Source organism: Hippoglossus hippoglossus, chromosome 7 (assembly GCF_009819705.1).
Source record: "Hippoglossus hippoglossus isolate fHipHip1 chromosome 7, fHipHip1.pri, whole genome shotgun sequence".
NCBI lineage: Eukaryota > Metazoa > Chordata > Actinopteri > Pleuronectiformes > Pleuronectidae > Hippoglossus > Hippoglossus hippoglossus.
In genome coordinates, this window is record NC_047157.1 from 4737200 (window position 1) to 4754426 (window position 17227).

The 17227-nt window shown below is 41.2% G+C and overlaps 1 protein-coding gene across 3 annotated transcripts in view; it reads left to right on the forward strand.

The window, feature by feature from the left end:
* The window catches only part of LOC117765090 (kelch domain-containing protein 8B-like), a 165511-nt gene that overhangs the window by 27067 nt on the left and 121217 nt on the right, over nt 1-17227 (forward strand). For 2 of the 3 annotated variants that reach the window (XM_034591350.1, XM_034591349.1), the window contains exon 2: nt 10502-11937. In XM_034591350.1, the coding sequence (XP_034447241.1) occupies nt 11547-11937 (391 nt within the window). In that variant the 5' untranslated portion in view covers nt 10502-11546. Of the gene's footprint in view, nt 1-10501; nt 11938-17227 lie in introns of those variants that run through there. The other variant, XM_034591351.1, reaches the window with a different exon arrangement.

A 17227-nucleotide genomic window follows, 5' to 3' on the forward strand; every position in this document is an offset into this window, starting at 1 on the left:
GAGAACTTTCATGTGAAACTCGCCAGTCTATTCTTGTTCTTAGAAATGAAGGCTGCTTTGGTGCTGGTAAAGTGGGAGATTTGTACAAGGTAAAAGGGATTTTAAATAAGGAAGGCTATCACTCCATTTTGCAACGCCATGCCATACCCTGTGGACAGCGCTTGATTGGAGCCAATTTCCTCCTACAACAGGACAATGAGCCAAAGCACACCTCCAAATTATGCAAGAACTATTTAGGGAAGAAGCAGGCAGCTGGTATGCTGTCTGTAATGGAGTGGCCAGCGCAGTCACCAGATCTCAACCCCATTGAGCTGTTGTGGGAGCAGCTTGACCGTATGGTACGCAAGAAGTGCCCATCAAGCCAATCCAACTTGTGGGAGGTGCTTCAGGAAGCGGGGGGTGAAATTTCTACAGATTACCTCAACAAATTAACAGCTAGAATGCCAAAGGTCTGCAATGCTGTAATTGCTGCAAATGGAGCATTCTTTGACGAAAGCAAAGTTTGAAGAACAAAATTAATATTTCAAATAAAAATCATTATTTCTAACCTTGTCAATGTCTTGACTATATTTTCTATTCATTTTGCAACTCATTTGATAAATAAAAGTTTGAGTTTTCATGGAAAACACGAAATTGTCTGGGTGACCCCAAACTTTTGAACGGTAGTGTATGTTCTGGATTAGGGCTGCAACTAACGACTATTCTGATAGTCGATTAATCTATCGATTATTGAAACGATTAATCGACTAATCGGATTATGAATCACACAAATTCTCAATTGATCTTATTTAGCCATCAGCTTTTAAATTTAGCTTGAGGTTGTTCGCGACATGTGATGACTGACAATAAAGACAATAAAGATTGATACTTCATTCAAAAATGTCTTTTAATAAACTTTGCTGCATATTACTATTGATACAAAAACAAAGAAAAATCAAGTTTTTGTCAATTTTAAACCAAGGACAGGCAAAGTGCTAATATTAAAAAATCAAGTTAAATTCAAGGTTCCCTTTTTCCTGTGAACCAAGAACAGGCCAAGTGCTGATACTAAAAATAAATAAAAAATCAAGTATCCATTTTTTCTGTAAACAAAAGGACAGGGAAAGTATCAGCAATAAAAACATCAACAAACGAAACTACAGTCTTCTTCGGACTGCATAATTGTACTTAAAAAAGACGTTGTCAGGCAATAGGATAACATTACGCTTTTAAACTCGTTAAAAAAAAGTTAAAAAAAATCTATATTCAAACCATATTTTTGTAATGGATTCTAGAATCCTGCACACAGGTATTGTGGGAGTTGCCAAGACAACTCCGTTTATATAGCAAGCTAGATAACAGGCTATCTTACCGGCGAGTCTGCATCGTCTACGTTACGATGTCGTACGTTATGACGTGCTTCCTGTTCAAATGCTCGTGTCCTGCTTCCATGGAAAGCAAGGTATTACAAATATTGCAGGTAGTTTTTTTCGGGCTATGTTAATGGTGAAGTTCTCCCATCAGCACCTCCGGTAAAACAACGTTTAGTTCAGCTGCACGGCACGAAAAAACACGCGCTATGACGTAACCAACAAATCATCAACGATTAAATTTGTCGGCGACTATTTTTGTCATTGATTTTTGTCGACTACGCCGATTAATCGTTGCACCCCTATTCTGGATCATGAACAATTCTTTCTTCTCCACAGTTTAATCTCCCCATCATTTCAGAGGTTAGAGGTTAATGTTGGAGGTTAATGTCAGAGGTTAATGTTGTCTTATCAGTCCAAAACACTCCCATAGCGTTTGCAGCTCGTCTCTGTCTTTGTACTGATTTGAATTAGAATTCCAGTCTATCCTTCTCTCAAAGTCTTCTTCAAATGGTGCATCCATTACTGATGACACACAGTGGAGGCACATCTTTACATCAACACGGGTATGAGCACTTCCACCTGAGCCAGTGAGATTTTGATTGGTACTGCCACTGATGCTGTTGAGGGAAAATCACTTGTTGCATTGTGTGATCACACTATATCATGCATTCTGTCAGAAAGTGTCTTTCTACACATTAGCAAGACAAATCTCTCTGTCTCCGAGCAATTCCCCACAATAAGAATATACAATGAAAGGAAAACATTTGCTGCCAGTTGTGTTTCTGAAAATCACTGGAGTCTGAAAATGTTCATGTCACAATTGTTTTCATTATAAGAGACACTCAAAACATAAAGAGATTTTTATACTTGTTGGATGCTCTGCCGATCTCGCAAAACTATTGCATGCCTTTTCCTATGGTTAGCCCAGGTGTGTCCATCTGGAGTTTGTTACATGTTACTGAACTAGCAGCCTATAGAGACATTTTGATTTCTGTTTTGTTTGAATAGCAGCCAGCTACATCTGCTTCATGCTAAATTGTTAGTAGTGACCATGACGGTTCACACCTAGAGGAGTAAAGGGTTAACACTGAGGGGATAAGTTGACGAACTTATCAGTCACCCAGAGAAGTTGTGCGTTATTGTAATCTTGAATAGTTCTTAGAATGTGACATAAACGTAGCAGTTCCATTTGTTCTTAGCATCATTAGCAGCATGCAAAATGACTTTGGTAGGCATACACTGAAAGTATCCCTTAGAGGTTTGCAACTACTGTCTCACGGGAAGAGTCCTAGCTGATGATTTTATTTCCTGCCTCAGTAGAAACCCCTGGGGCAACTTCTGCAAAGTACCTCCGTCACAGTTGTGCCATTTATTTCAGCAGGATAACAGTAATTGATTCAACACTAAGGAAAGGTTTAGGGGTCCCTCCAGACTAAAGCAATTATTTTGATGAGAGATATAATTTTTGCTTTCTTATCATTCATTTGTTATTCATGCTAACAGTGTATCTGTAGAGTGTTGGGATATCTGTTTGAAGGTCCAGACTAACATATCCCAGCTAATTATTGCATTGCTATTAAACTTTGTTTGTATATTTGTGTTCAACATACAATGAATGAAATATTTTGATGAAGAATTGCGATCAAGTAAAAATGTCAATCTGTCCGATATTAGCTTCTGTGCTAATAGATCCAAATTAAATTACAGTGGTCTGTGTTTAGTGCTAATTAGCATTTGTATTGAGACTGCATGTTATCATGCTACTATAAGAACAATGATTATAGTGGTACTGAACTTAATCTCTAGTAGATTGGTTTGATTGATTGAATTTGAAATGAAGGGGCTGCTTGGTATCTCAGGCTGAATATTTAACCATTTGTCATGGTTTGTTACTAGCAATGAGGAATGAGGGCCCCATAGGATTTAGATTGTACCTATATCCATCCATCAACTTTTCAACAACAGCTGTAAATCTATATTCAGTGTTGGAGTGGGATGAATTTTCTTCTCAAGAGTGCTATCGCCTAGACTGTGCTACAAGTGCACCATTGCTGCAGAGAGTTAATCATGCATTAAGTTGCTCCTTTTGCAAAACTGCTCCACCAAGATACATTATACCAGTTCCACATTTTCTAAGTGAAAACGGAACTGCAGGATCCCTCAGGCGACACACTGCTGTAAATGCACTCCATGAGTCCCCACATTTAAGCTGTTGTTTAGTTGTCGGCTCACATATTAGGTTGTCAGCATGTGTTACTCGTAGGGACAGAGCACCCCGGGGATCTGCCATGCATGCTCAAACACTGCACCATTCACAGCTGATAATCAGAATGTATAATAATCTCCAGCAGCTGAGCAGTAGGAGAACAGTCTGTACTCTTTAGCCTGCTGGTATTTTATAATGAAACTGCTCAATTAAATCCTGAAATGAATTACCTACACTACTTTCAAAACAGGCAATTTACAAATTCATATAATCTCAGCCTTCAGGTCACCTATATTTGGCATCATCTAGCACAGCTTTCACTGGAGAGAGAGAGAGAGAGAGAGAGAGAGAGAGAGAGAGAGAGAGAGAGAGAGAGAGAGAGAGAGAGAGAGAGAGAGAGAGAGAGAGAGAGAGAGAGAGAGAGAGTGTGAGTGTGAGTGTGAGAGAATGAGTGTGAGAGAGAATAAGATCATTTTCAAGTAATGAATTGTGAATGACATCACGGGCATAACTTTGAGAATGCCGTGTCTGCTTATCCGTCTGATAGACTCACAGGAAGATATACAGGAAGGACCGATGTCATCTTTGCCCTTGTCGCTATGAGGATGTGGGTGTACAGTTTGTTATGATAATAATTTAGCAGCAAGACTTACATCTCACATCAAATCTTGTGTGTTTCCCATCTTATAAAAGCCTGCATGTTGCCAAATTTTTATAACAAAGCAGTATGAGCTTGCCTCCCCAAATCATAGACCAGTGATAAATACTATAAAAAGAGCTTAAATCAGATGCAATATTTGTATGTAGTTGTCTTCTTAGGCTACATCCACATTACCACACGCATCAGTGTTGCTATGTTTATGCCTGCCATCCAGACGACTTCAGAGTTCAAGAACCTGAACCAGAGGAGCTTTGGAAACACCGTTGGCCCCGTTTTAGTGCAAAAAGGCAGAAATGGAGATGTTAGGAAATGATGATGCAGTCATTCACACTCGCTTCCTGATTGACTAGCAGCGTTGAATGCAAAGTGTTACTAACACTAACTCTCAGTAACTGTTCCACCCCCTTCGTTGGTCCAAGAAAAGAAATCCCTGCTCCTTCTTTTCACCAATGCTTTTTCTATTTTTAAGTGTTTTCTGCAACTAAGCAACCAAATACAGAGTAGACAGTCTGCTTCCTGTTTACACTGGCAAGTGCATGACTAGTATGTGTGACTGGTGATGAGCACTTTAAGTATGAACAGAAATTATTTCTAATAAAGGGCTAAAATATCTGGACGGAGATCTTTTAAAAAAAAAACCCGCTGTTTTAAAACCAGTTATTATGGATGTTGCTCTAGTCTTGCCAATGGGCTACAGAGCTCTCAACAAAGCAAACTCACTGCTATGTAATTTTCCTGTCAATCCTCAGGTCACAGTGTAATCACCTCCTGCTACACACACACACACACACACACACACACACACACCTACACACACACACACTTGTCGTAAAGGCAACAAATGGTGTCTTAGACTTACCAAACTTTATATAATTTGCCCGGTTGACTGTCTAAACATCCAAAATGTTTTTACCCTCCTCTGCAGGCAGACATAACTTGGTGTAACATTCTGCTTTAGCTGTGCATGTTCCTGTGATGACTATGCAGGCACTCTGGTGCATATAAGATGTGAACTGCATGTTCAGCGAGCAATCACAACAAACAGCTTCATAAACAGGCCAGGCCTACCTCATTCCTCTGCTTGCTGACTGATTTTATCCAGACATAGCAACATGTTCACAAGCTGTGGGGTCAGTCTGGTGACAGTCTGTTGTCTGCAGCAGAGAATATCTGCTCAGATGGTACAAATGTCCCAGGATTTTAGGACTATTAGTATTAATCAGTTAACATTTTTATTGTAGGTTGATGGTTAAACAGTTGATAATGAACAACAATGATAAATACGTGGAACCCACAATGTTGCCATATGGTCGCAATGAGATTTCTGTGTTGAAACTGGCCGGTGTTTCATGTACCGTCATAATACCTGTCATAAGTGGATTATTTTGGTTTGGTCATCCACAGCCACGGCCTCACATCTTTGATTTGCCTGTTTATTTGTACGTAGCCATCAGGTCACTGCTCAAACACACATCTATGTTGAAAAAAAAAACATGTATGACTTAAAGGTTCAGTGTGTAGAATTTAGTGACATCTAGTTAAATTTTACAGCTGAATACCCCTCACTTCACCCTCCCCTTCCAAACATGAAAGAGAACCTGTTGTTGCCTTGAGTTGTCATAAAAACTCAAAAGGTGCTTAGTTTGTCCAGTCTGGGCTACTGTAAAAAAACATGGCGGCCTCTGTAGAGAGGACCCCCCCCCTGATGTAATTATGAAATATTAAAATATAAAGGGCCAATTCTAGAGTAAAAAAAACAACAATTTGTACAATTTTTATCATTATACATTTGTGAAAACATCACTAGGATTATTTTATAATAAATCCATTTCACCTAAATATTTCACACTGAACCTTTAATTCTGTTTTTCTTCACCGTGTAAGACTTATGCTCCTCGGGCTGACAGCCTGTTTGTCTATTGCAATTACTATTGACATCTCTTTGGTAGAGGTTTGCTTTTTGAGCCTCATTATTGTCTTCTTCACTTGCATGGTCACCTTCTTTACTCCTCATGTTGAGAGACAACCTTAATTTAAATGGCAACTCTCAACTCTGAGCCACGTGCGAGCTTTTTTGTGCCTGAATTTGGTTTGTCAACGAAGTATGTTATAGCCATGCTAACTTCCGCCAAGGAGATTATGTTTTCATCTGTTTGTTTGTTAGCAGGATTATGCAAAAGTACTGAAAAGTTATCCATTAAATTTTGTGTAGAGGTGGAACCCAGGAAAGAATCAATCCCATTTTGGAGCCGATCCAAATAAATACACAGTTCCAGGAACTTCACATAATATGCAGGATTTCCCTCAGAGCTAATTCAATCAATGGCGGTAGTGGGGGTGCACCTGTATGCGCACAAACGCAGCTCACATGAGCAACATATTCCAAGTGACAGGTACACAAATGACTGCATTGCAACCACATTAAATATCTCTTATATTATTTTGAGATGTGTCCAATGTTTGGAAATTCATTATGAAACTATGGCAGTACACATTAGAATATGGCAGGCTGCCACAGTCTAACTAATTAATGGGAAACACTGATTTGACATGGCAAGATAGGGATTATCTTGCATTAGCCCTCTAATTACTTTTGAACCCTTACAATTTGGGCTATATTTATGTGTGTGTTAAAATTTCTCATTAATATTTTATAATGACAAAAACCAGTGTAAAGTTGTGACTTGCAATCTGGACTGTAAAAAGTCTCCCTTTTGTCTTCCATTGGTGAAAAGGTTACAGTCACAGAGATGCTAGTTAAAAGTAAAACAAAAAAGTTTGTTTTTGTCTTGTTGCTCGAAATCAGGAAACAAACTTGTTTTCTTCATTCCCAACAGACGCCATATTCCCTCTAGGACATTTATCGGATAGGGAGCAGCGCTCTTTGGAAATACACTACGTGTATAATACTTTATTTCTGCAACTTTTCACATATGCCACAGTCCTCTCCAGAATCAGAATCAGAATCTGATGATGATGCCAAAGTTGGTTCACCTTTAAATTAAAGTTCTTTCAGGTAAAGGCATTAGAATTCATAGTTCAAACACATGTTTCCCCCCTGTAGAGAAAGGCAGATTATCTATGACCACTTGAGAATTTGGTCTCTTTCTCCATTAGCAGTACAATATATTTAAATAATAACAATAAATATGATAAACCAAAATCACAGCACCTTTTCATTGCTTCAGTTTTTTAAAGGGAAGAGTTCGACCCATGAAACACCTTGTAAAGTATTTATTTGTCAAATCATGACATAAACATAATGCCATATACAGTATACCATTATCATTATCACCTTGTTTAGCATCAGCAAGGTGAAAGAAAAAGGCGGATTTCTCCTGGTTGGCCTCAGGAGGAGCAGGTTCCAAATAAGAGAGTAACTGTGGTGGTGCAGAGGTACTTTGGATATTATAGGTCAGATCTATAACAAACTCCTATAATATTCAAGCTCTGTCAGGAGATAGAACCAAAAAAAGCCACAACAAAACTCATGTATTTTTCAGTATATCAGTATGTCTCTTACAAAAATACCATGCAACCTCATAATGTTTTATTTTAGGGTAAAACCCCCACCTCTGTCAGACGGTACGATGATATTCAATCTTTTCCCTAGACACACTCGCATGCACCCAGACGCAAAGCTGTTCAAATTCCCATTCACAGCATATGCAAATCCATCAACACACACATTTACAGGTGTGGAGACACACTAACCTCCCTGTTGTTGTCCTCATTTCTCTTTTCCCCTCACTTGTACAAAGGTCAGCGTGTCTACAGGGCTCAGGGCACTAATTGGGGGCTGGAAGACGGCGTCCTTAATTATGAATATACTGTACTGTACAGTGTGTGTGTGTGTGTGAGAGAGAGAGAGCTGGAAGACGAGGACAGCAGAGAAGAAACATATATACTGTGCTGCTTTCCTTCTCTACTCCCACCTGCTATATGTCATTTCCTCGTCAACCCTCAGGTCACAGTGTGCTCGAAACACGAACACACGCACACACACACACACACACACACACACACACACACACACACACACACACACACACACACACACACAAATGCAGTGCTGATTATAACTCAGTAATTCAGAATGCTAGGCTGTTATATTAAAACCTGACAGGAGTATGTGTTCTGACTCAGTTTTCTCCTCAGCCTCAGCCTTGAGTCATCCACGTAGATACATCTTCGAAGCAAGAATAGAAAAGTGGAAAATCAGGAGATGTCACATTTGCAAATGTAATGCTTTGATCTGATTTGACTTACTTTGGGGCTGATTCCAAAATATGGGGAAAGAATCCCAAAACTCACTCATGATGTTAATGTTTAAACTGCATCTTACCAATCACGCCCACTTTTTTTTATTTATTTTTTATTTGGGCCGATAAAGCGGTATCAGGAATTCTTCACTCCCTTATATCAGTATCAGCCCCAGTATCAGTATCAGCCCCCAAAAATCTATATATTGAATGGGCATATATTAAATCAGTATAATTAAGGTCAAACATCCCTCTACCTCATATTTATTAATACTTGTCAGTTTTCAGCATTAATAGTTCCCACCATGTTCCGAAGAGTTCTGCTGCTGTTCTGCTGAATTTGCATTTGCATGTGGCTCGAAAAAATACAGATTAAAGCCGAACCACATCTTAACACAATGGTTCACATTTTGCCATAGCTTGTCATGTCTAGGTCATTTGACTAATTAATGACTCATTTGCATTGAAAATACTTTACATTTTATGTTTTCAGTACTTTAGTGAGTAATGCATGGAAAGCCAATATTTTTTTTACTTGAATGAAGCTCGTCTCAGATCATGGTCAGACTCACTTCCTTCTCTATAACGACACCATTCCAGCAGTGTAGAGGTGAAGTGTCACCACATTGGAGATTATCAGCAGAATTCCCTGTGAGCAAGTGGGTGTGTTGATGGTGTTTCTAACATGTGACTGATCCGAAACTGAAAAAACCAAATAGAATACAAATATCTCAGGATAGAAAAGAGGAGCCATACGTGTAGAAGACACTGACGTCAACCTGTAAAGACAACGAGATTCAGGAGCTTGTGGTGATAAGAGACGGTGCCGGTGTCAATGTGTTGATCTCAAAACCGTGATCTCCACAGTAGATAGTAGTAGTTACATCCTGTCGCCGCCTGCTGCGCCACTCCTCACCTGAACGCACCAGAAGATTCTGTGTTGTTGTGAACGTGCAGAATCCTCTATTTTGCTGCCACAGTGTTCTTGACCTTTACTGGCTCATCCTGTGTTGTCTGGAAGCTCAGACTTGTTGTTCTGGCTGCAGTCGGCGTGATGCAGGAACTTGGTCTGGGTCGGCAATGAGTGCCAGTGTTGCTTCTGCAAGAACTGAAAGAAGGTGGCTTTCACCTGAGGGGCAGGGGTGTCTTGCTCAGCACATAACTGTTTCATCATGATGGAAATATATGGAAACTATTTAAAAGGCACTGGATTATCTACAAGATATGATCATATGTGTGTTATTATCATGATATCAATTGTTAATTTTTTGAATATTTTGATTATTGTCGGTATTGTGAGTCAATTCTGTGGGAAATGCTTGTCTTATGTGCACGTCCTGCCACAGACAAATAAACATGATGTGCCTATACATGTGTAACAGCTTTGTCCAACACCTTTCTTTCATCCTCCATATGGCTTCTCCAATTCTTCCGCTCCTCCAGTAACCGTGGCTTTCACAACAAAAAACAACTTTTAATGAGCACAGTTTATGTGAACACACAACTGATTTGATTTGACTGCTTCTTTTCATGGCTGAAATTTACACAAGTATTTCTTTACGAAGTGACAACGACCGTAAAAAACTCTATTTTACACAAATATGTGAACTTTGCAATTAATATGTGATTCACGTGCGTTCCAAACCATGGGGGTCGATCCATACAGATCATGGATGAAGCGTGGTTACACCAGTAGTTGTATTTATATTTAGATTGAATTGGTCAAGCACTGCATGTCTTGTTAGAACTGACAGTTTACCACTGCTCGACTGTATTTCTTTGTCTCATGTAGCTGAGGCAACTCAGTCCCACCATCACAGCACCTCGTATTGTTTTATCACAGTGCTGTTTTTGGTCTAAACACCTGTCACACTGGTTAGACAGCGTATTGCTTAAAGGAGTATGACATAAACTCTAATTGTTGAGCGTATAAACAAGATGTTCTTCATTTCCTGAATTTAGAAATTCTAGCTCTTAATTTACACTCCGACGTCTAATCCTGTGTTGTCTTTTCTTACAGGCTGGGCGTCGCCAAGGGAACCGCATCCTCTCAAAAGCTTCCGGGAAGCTGCGGAGCACGTAGCTCAGAAGATGCTGTGCCTGACAGCGAATCCTCGAACGACACTCCTGGGACTTGGAGTTCTTGTTTAATTAAGGGAGGAAATTCTTTCTTAAAATGCAAGAAAGTCGTGCAGTCACTACACACCAGTAGATCTTTACAAAATTTGCTTCATTTATTATAGGATTTGTTTCACTGCAGGCTCAGTCACCAGGGTGCAAATAGAACTGTGCAGCTGAGGACTGGTGCTCCTGTAATATTGTCTTCTTGTTTGAAGATAGAAGATTCCCTGCTGCAACGGCTTTCTCTGGGATTATCAGGTCACTGGTGAATGTCAGTGCTCCGTCACTTTCCCTCTCTTGGTCTTTGATCCAGGGCCATCTCCCCACGCTGCTCCTATTTCTTTTTCATTTCATCCGCAGCTGACGTTTAGGTTTTTGTGGTATTAAGTATTAACCTTCGGGACATCCTCTTTTTTTCCCCCTGGAATATACTCAAGCCAAAACTTTAACCAGACCTGTCGGCACGATGTGGTGAGGAGGAAGAGAGAGAGGAACAGAGGGGATTGAAGGGCAGATGGCTTCGCTGCCCCAAAACACCAACAGCTGTATGAATAAAACATTTGAATAGAGAGAGTCGTGACATCTGGGTGAGGAGGGAGTTAGACACCCTCCTAATACCCTCTCTCTTTCTTTTTCCCTATTCCGTCCTCTCCCCTCACTAGCATTCATATCCTCGACATCCCTACATACCTCCCCTCCTCCCTCTATCTTTCACTCTCTCTTGTCTCTTTCCCCCTGTGAACTTAAGAGTTCAGGTGGTCACTCAAACAAACAGAAACAAGCTTGTGCTTCCACTTGTTTCATCTTCTCTCGCTGAGTTTAGTTACGCCTCTGTGTGTCCCCTCTCTCACTCGACCCGTCCCTCCTGCACCACCTCCTCCCCCTCCTCCACCTCCTCCGGCACGCTGTGTGATGGTGCGTCCCCTCCTCTCGGCCCTGGAGACATGCCCGTGCAGGAGATGGCGGTGAGTCCTGTCAAGTCCCTGTACTGGGAGCAGTTCCCCCCCATGTCACAGCGCCGCGTCTACTGCACCCCCGTCTACCACGAAGGCCTGCTGTACGTGCTGGGGGGCTGCAACGAGACCGGCATGCCCCTGGACAGCGTCGAAGTCTTGGATGTAGAAAGCCAGGCATGGAGCCAGTTGCCCCCGCTGCCCACTGCACGGGCGGGCGCCGCGGCTGTGGCACTGGGGGGCCAGGTGATGGTGCTTGGAGGCATGAACCAGCAGCAGACTCCGCTGGCCTCTGTGGAAATGTACCACCCTGATGAGGGCAAGTGGGAGACGAGGACCAGCCTGGGTCAGCCATCTATGGGCATCACCACAGTGGAGAAAGGTAAGAAAGTGGAATGCATGTGTGTAACTCTGCTTTACTCTGCAAATCCATGTGCGCATTATTGTCATCAACAGAGAGTGCAGCAGCTGTTAGGAAAGAGAGATCCATTCTTTTGAATCTGTCAGACAGTATACAGTATTTTCAGTTCAGTTTGTTTCTACTTCAACAAAGTAACTTACCGGCTGCTTCACGTTAATGGGCTCTGCTCCTCTCATTTCACCGAGTGTCGCTGTGTGAGTGAGCAGTGGCAGGGCCCAAGGGACTTGGGAAATTTGTTCATGTAAATACCACAACCGCACATATGATATGAGTGCGCAGAACAGTATCTGCGAGCAGAGGACATACTATGAGCACGCATTTCTCCTCCGCATGTAACTGTGGCTCTGAGAGCTCAGGGCTGAGACGAGCACAAACTCACCCTCCCCTACTGCTCGCAACCGGTCAACACCGTCGCTTGCTCGTCAAGTTGAATTTGAGTCTTTGGGGGTGGGGAGAGTGGCTGATGACCTCTTCCACATACTCTTCTTCTTGAAAGGGATGCATGTCACAATCAGTAGACCTGTGTGTGTGTGTGTGAGAGAGTGAGAGTGAGAGAGAGAAAGAGAGCGACAGAAACAGCTCAGTGAGTGCTTTGAGCCTATGTTGGAAACCTTCACACATTCTCCACTGATGTCTTCTAATGGTGTGTGTGTGTGTGTGTGTGTGTGTGTGTGTGTGTGTGTGTGTGTGTGTGTGTGTGTGTGTGTGTGTGTGTGTGTGTGTGTGTGTGTGTGTGTGTGTGTGTGTGTGTGTGTGTGTGCTCCCAGTCTGAGGAGTCTGAGAGCACATACACACACACATACACACATTTTCGCTCGTTCATGGTATTTCACGTGATGGCCTATACGATGATGATTTTTTTTTCACTCTCCCAGGAGTTCACAAAAAATATGAACGTGTTCAATGAACAACAATGTGACTGGCGGTTGCTGGCCAAAAATGAGAAGCTGTTTCTTTCCAACTTCTGTCGAAGACCCATTGTTGAACAGAATGGAGGAAGAGGCTTCTCCTTTCCCATACTTGTGGTTTTGGTACTGAAAGATAGGGCTGCCTATGTTACTGTCTTTGCTTGCTTGGCAGGTTGTTGGAGTGTGTAATCCCTCACGTATACTCTAGTGCTGCTGTATCAAATGTTTCCAAATACCTGAACAGCCTTAGTTTGACAGGTTTACTTGACTGCGGTGCTCATTTGAATCCCACTTCGAGATTCTACATTTATCACTGAGGGACTGGGAGTTCCGCTCGTCAATTACTGCAAAAAAGCATAATCCTGGCTCATGAAGAAGTGATGAGGTTGAGTTTACAGCAGCTTTGAAATATTTATCTGACTATAAGATTTATTAGAAAACGAAAAAAAACAACAGCAACACACTGTTTCCCCTGAAGTGGGGAAGTTAGTTAATTAGCTGCTCATTTTGGGAGAAACCCCTCAGTGGAAATGCTACAGTGTCTCCTGAGTGGAAGCTGTCCTCCTGGGATTAAAGCAGTGTCACTGAGATCAATGGCTGCTCACGTGAAGCCGGAGCTTAAGTTGGGCTTATGCTCGGTGAATATTGTACTGGTGCAGTCCCAAGATTCTGATTATATAAATGGTCAATAGGTTGTGTGTGGGTGTCTGCTGCGATATCTCTGCGTGCATGTGTGCTTCCTTCACTTGGTCTCTAGAAGAATGTCGACCATGGCTCGCGTGGAGGAGCCTAGTCATCATTCAGTCTGCGCTGAATAAACACACTGGACTTAATGCTCATTCCTCAGGCGTGTGCAGGCTGTCTGATGTTGTGAATGTTGGCACAGATGAAAGGAGACTTGTGGGAAAGTGAGACAACAGAATGGTCTGATCGCATACTGTTAAAGAAGAAATGATACACCCCACATCTTTAGCCAAACGGTCCGGAGAGATTTAAGCTTGGAATAGATTGATATTAGACTGAGAGCAGAAAAAGGAACAGAGGGAGAATAAAAGTTAGGCCCTCTTGCTGAAATCTCTCCTCTGTGCAGTTTCCTGTGTTTACATTTTGGGCTGCATGCTGCTGAGAGCGACCTGATAAACTGAGGAATCAATATGACCTTTCAAGGTAATAGAGACAGAGTGGGGCAGCATTTCTATGTATTGTATTTTTATTCCATATACAATATTTCAAGCACAAGGGAAAAAACTGAACACAGTGTAATCTGTTTGATTCTTCCAGCATTTCTGGGACATTTTATTGAAAACATAGCTTTAGATTTCTTCACATGCAGAAACAGTGTTATTTAGAAAAGGCAGGACACACTGTATGATCAGAGCCTGGAGGGTTCAGTCCTTTTATAGCTTTACCAAAAATACAAGAGAAAGTGTAAACAAAAGAATTGTGTATTTTTCTGCTGTAGCCTGTTTGCCAACTAACTTAATTACTACAATTGTAAGGTTAACATAGTGTTACTTCAGAGCCTGGAGTTCACGAGCTAATTATATGTTGGAAATTCCTTGTTCAGGACTGGAGCATCCACTGTGTCAGAGCTGGTCCTGGATAGAGAAATGTTAGCAACTATTTTGGATACTCTTTTCCCAGAGAGGCCAAAGGTCAGTCTCTTTTACCATAATGGTATATGAGAATGCAGACACATTGTAGTTTAGACCTTACTCTGTGTCTTCAGTCCAGAAATGTTGTCTGGTTCTGACTAACTGTAAATAAAGATGGACGACACGTCACCCTTTCCTCCCACAAAAATGAAAATATCCCGCGATGTGGAACTTTCATTTTCACCTTTGCTGGTGAGGTCATTTGGAGCCAGAGCCTGTGCAGTAGTGATGGTGGAGAGGAGATGCTCTGTTAAGGTCCTGCCAATACATGAGCTGGACCACTTGAGAGTCAATCGTGAGGTTTCAACTTAATTTTATAGCATCAAATAACTAATTCAAACCAAACATAAGCAATTGAACAAAGTTTAATCTGATAAGAAACTACCTGAAATGCTAGAGACCATCTTTGAAACAAAAAAAAATGTATGTGTACTTTGTCATTTTTGTTTCGTGCATGTCCTATCTGCTGACATTGAGGAGGCAGGGTTAATGAATTTGTACTAAAGCCAGCCACCAGGGGGCGTTTGAAATCTTTTGGCTTCACTTTTGAGCGAGCTGTCACGTCATCCGTCTTTATAAACAGTCTTTGGTTCTGAGTCATAATTGAAATTGAATATTTCAAGTGTAGTACTTGAGGTCTGATACATTGAAATATTTATATTTACCAAATAGAGCAGTGTCTTTTGCAGAACTCTGCAGAAGTCTGTGGTGCGTTGTAATGAGCGTCGAGATGGGACATGCTTTCAGTCCAGATACAAGTGTAGCAGAAAGAGTTGTGTTGTCGAGGCCTGCAGTCACAACACTTCCCTAAGTAGATGCTGTCCTACTCATTAGAGAAAGACTTTAGAGAAAAGCTTAACATGAACAGCTCAAACAGTCACATTTTCACATTCGCTGAGTGCAGCAGAAGAGATCCATCAGCAGAAAACCCCAGTGTTTCTCAGCAGCTGTGGTGTGAAGAGGAACATTTAACACTATACAAAAAATGAGAGAGGCAACTTATAGTGTCTGTTTGGAATTATTTATTTAATTCACCCTGTTTTCAGTGTTAACTCGTGATCGGAGGAAGAGATTTCGTCTAGTTAATAACCAACCCCACCAGTAAATGGGGATTCATTAAACCATTGTTAATCTGTGAGAGATTAAAGCTGCAGTTGTGCATGTTAATGTTAAACTTCATGTTAGCCTGATTATGACTGCAGGAGAGCTCTGCAGTGCTACTGCTGCCGTTCTCTAACTACTCTGTCCTTAAGTTGGTGAACATGACTTCATGTTTAATGCTCAACATTTTCATGTGTTTCTCTGTTGACATTAGACAAATGACCAACTGTATGATCACTGTGTGGGATGTGTTTATGTGTGTATAGAGTATTATAGTGACTGCCCTCCTTTGGAACGGCTCTGCTGCGGGATGAATCGTGACCATGAAACATTTGATTCAGAGCAAAAAGAAATGCAGTGGCAAAGGCAAATTATCTTAAGAGTGAAGGAACTACGGATCCCATAAACCTCTGTGAGTGATCCCTATCCAAGGACTTCCAATGCGCTTCTTTTTTAATTTAACCTTGTTGCAGTGATTTTCATCTTTGCACTAATTTCCTCATCTTTAAAGCATGTTACAAAGAGAAATGATGGTCGCTCTGGGGTAAACGTAATGTAACGCTCAATGATCCAATCATAATCAACATGATTTTTACACTTCCATGGTAACAGCAAGCTCCACAAAACCATAGACCTTGCTATTACTCCTGAGGATTGTGGCTACTGTAGTACTTCTCCTTGACATCAGAAATAAAACAGGTTTTCTCAAAACTCAGTTGTGGTATACAGACTTGTGGTTTTCTACAGGAGCACAGAACATTGTGCTGAATAGACCTTGGATCGTTTCAATATTATGGCTGATATTCAAAATCTCTATTCAGAAAGTGAATTGGATTTTTACTTCCACCACACTGTTGAGCTCTGTACTTCTGCATGTGTGGTACTCTTTTTGTTATAAGCTGGTTGAGATTCATAGGCCACCAAAAGCCACGCTGCTGGTGTCAATAGGAGATTCAATTTCTTTGACTGGATACTGGATTTAACGGTACATAGCTCATAGACTACATTCATACCACGTTGTATTGCCAGTAATTTCCTGTATGGTGCTTTACTTTAAGAATGGGAAAAAGTCTCTGCACACATAATTCAAAAGAGCTGTGCATCCATAGTTTTGGATGTAATATGCAATATACTAATGAGAGCAATGTCTCATTCCATTTAAAAGCCTTCCACACAATGAGAGAGTGATATGTACCTTTTAACATTATTAATGTTGCTCCCTTCATTCATGGGGTCTCTTTTGCCTGACTGCAGTCACACGTTGACAGGCGACTCTGACCTGTTGTTTTAATAAAAAAACCTTTTTAACAGTTTGACTTTTATCCATGAATTTTGTCTCATGTGGTGAATAATTCCAAATGCTTCTCCACATTACTTCTAGATGTTTCGCTGCCACTATCATCTCTAGAACTCAGCTCTCTTTGTCTTAACAGGGACGACGACAGTAGAGGTAACAATGGAGGGCAACAGGGCATGCAAAAGACTGATACGATTCTTTTATCCGATGTGAGGAACAACAGTGTCTGAGTGTGTGAGGTGTTTACATATGCCCACCGGTCCTGTCGAGCTGTCAGAAATGCTAAGTTT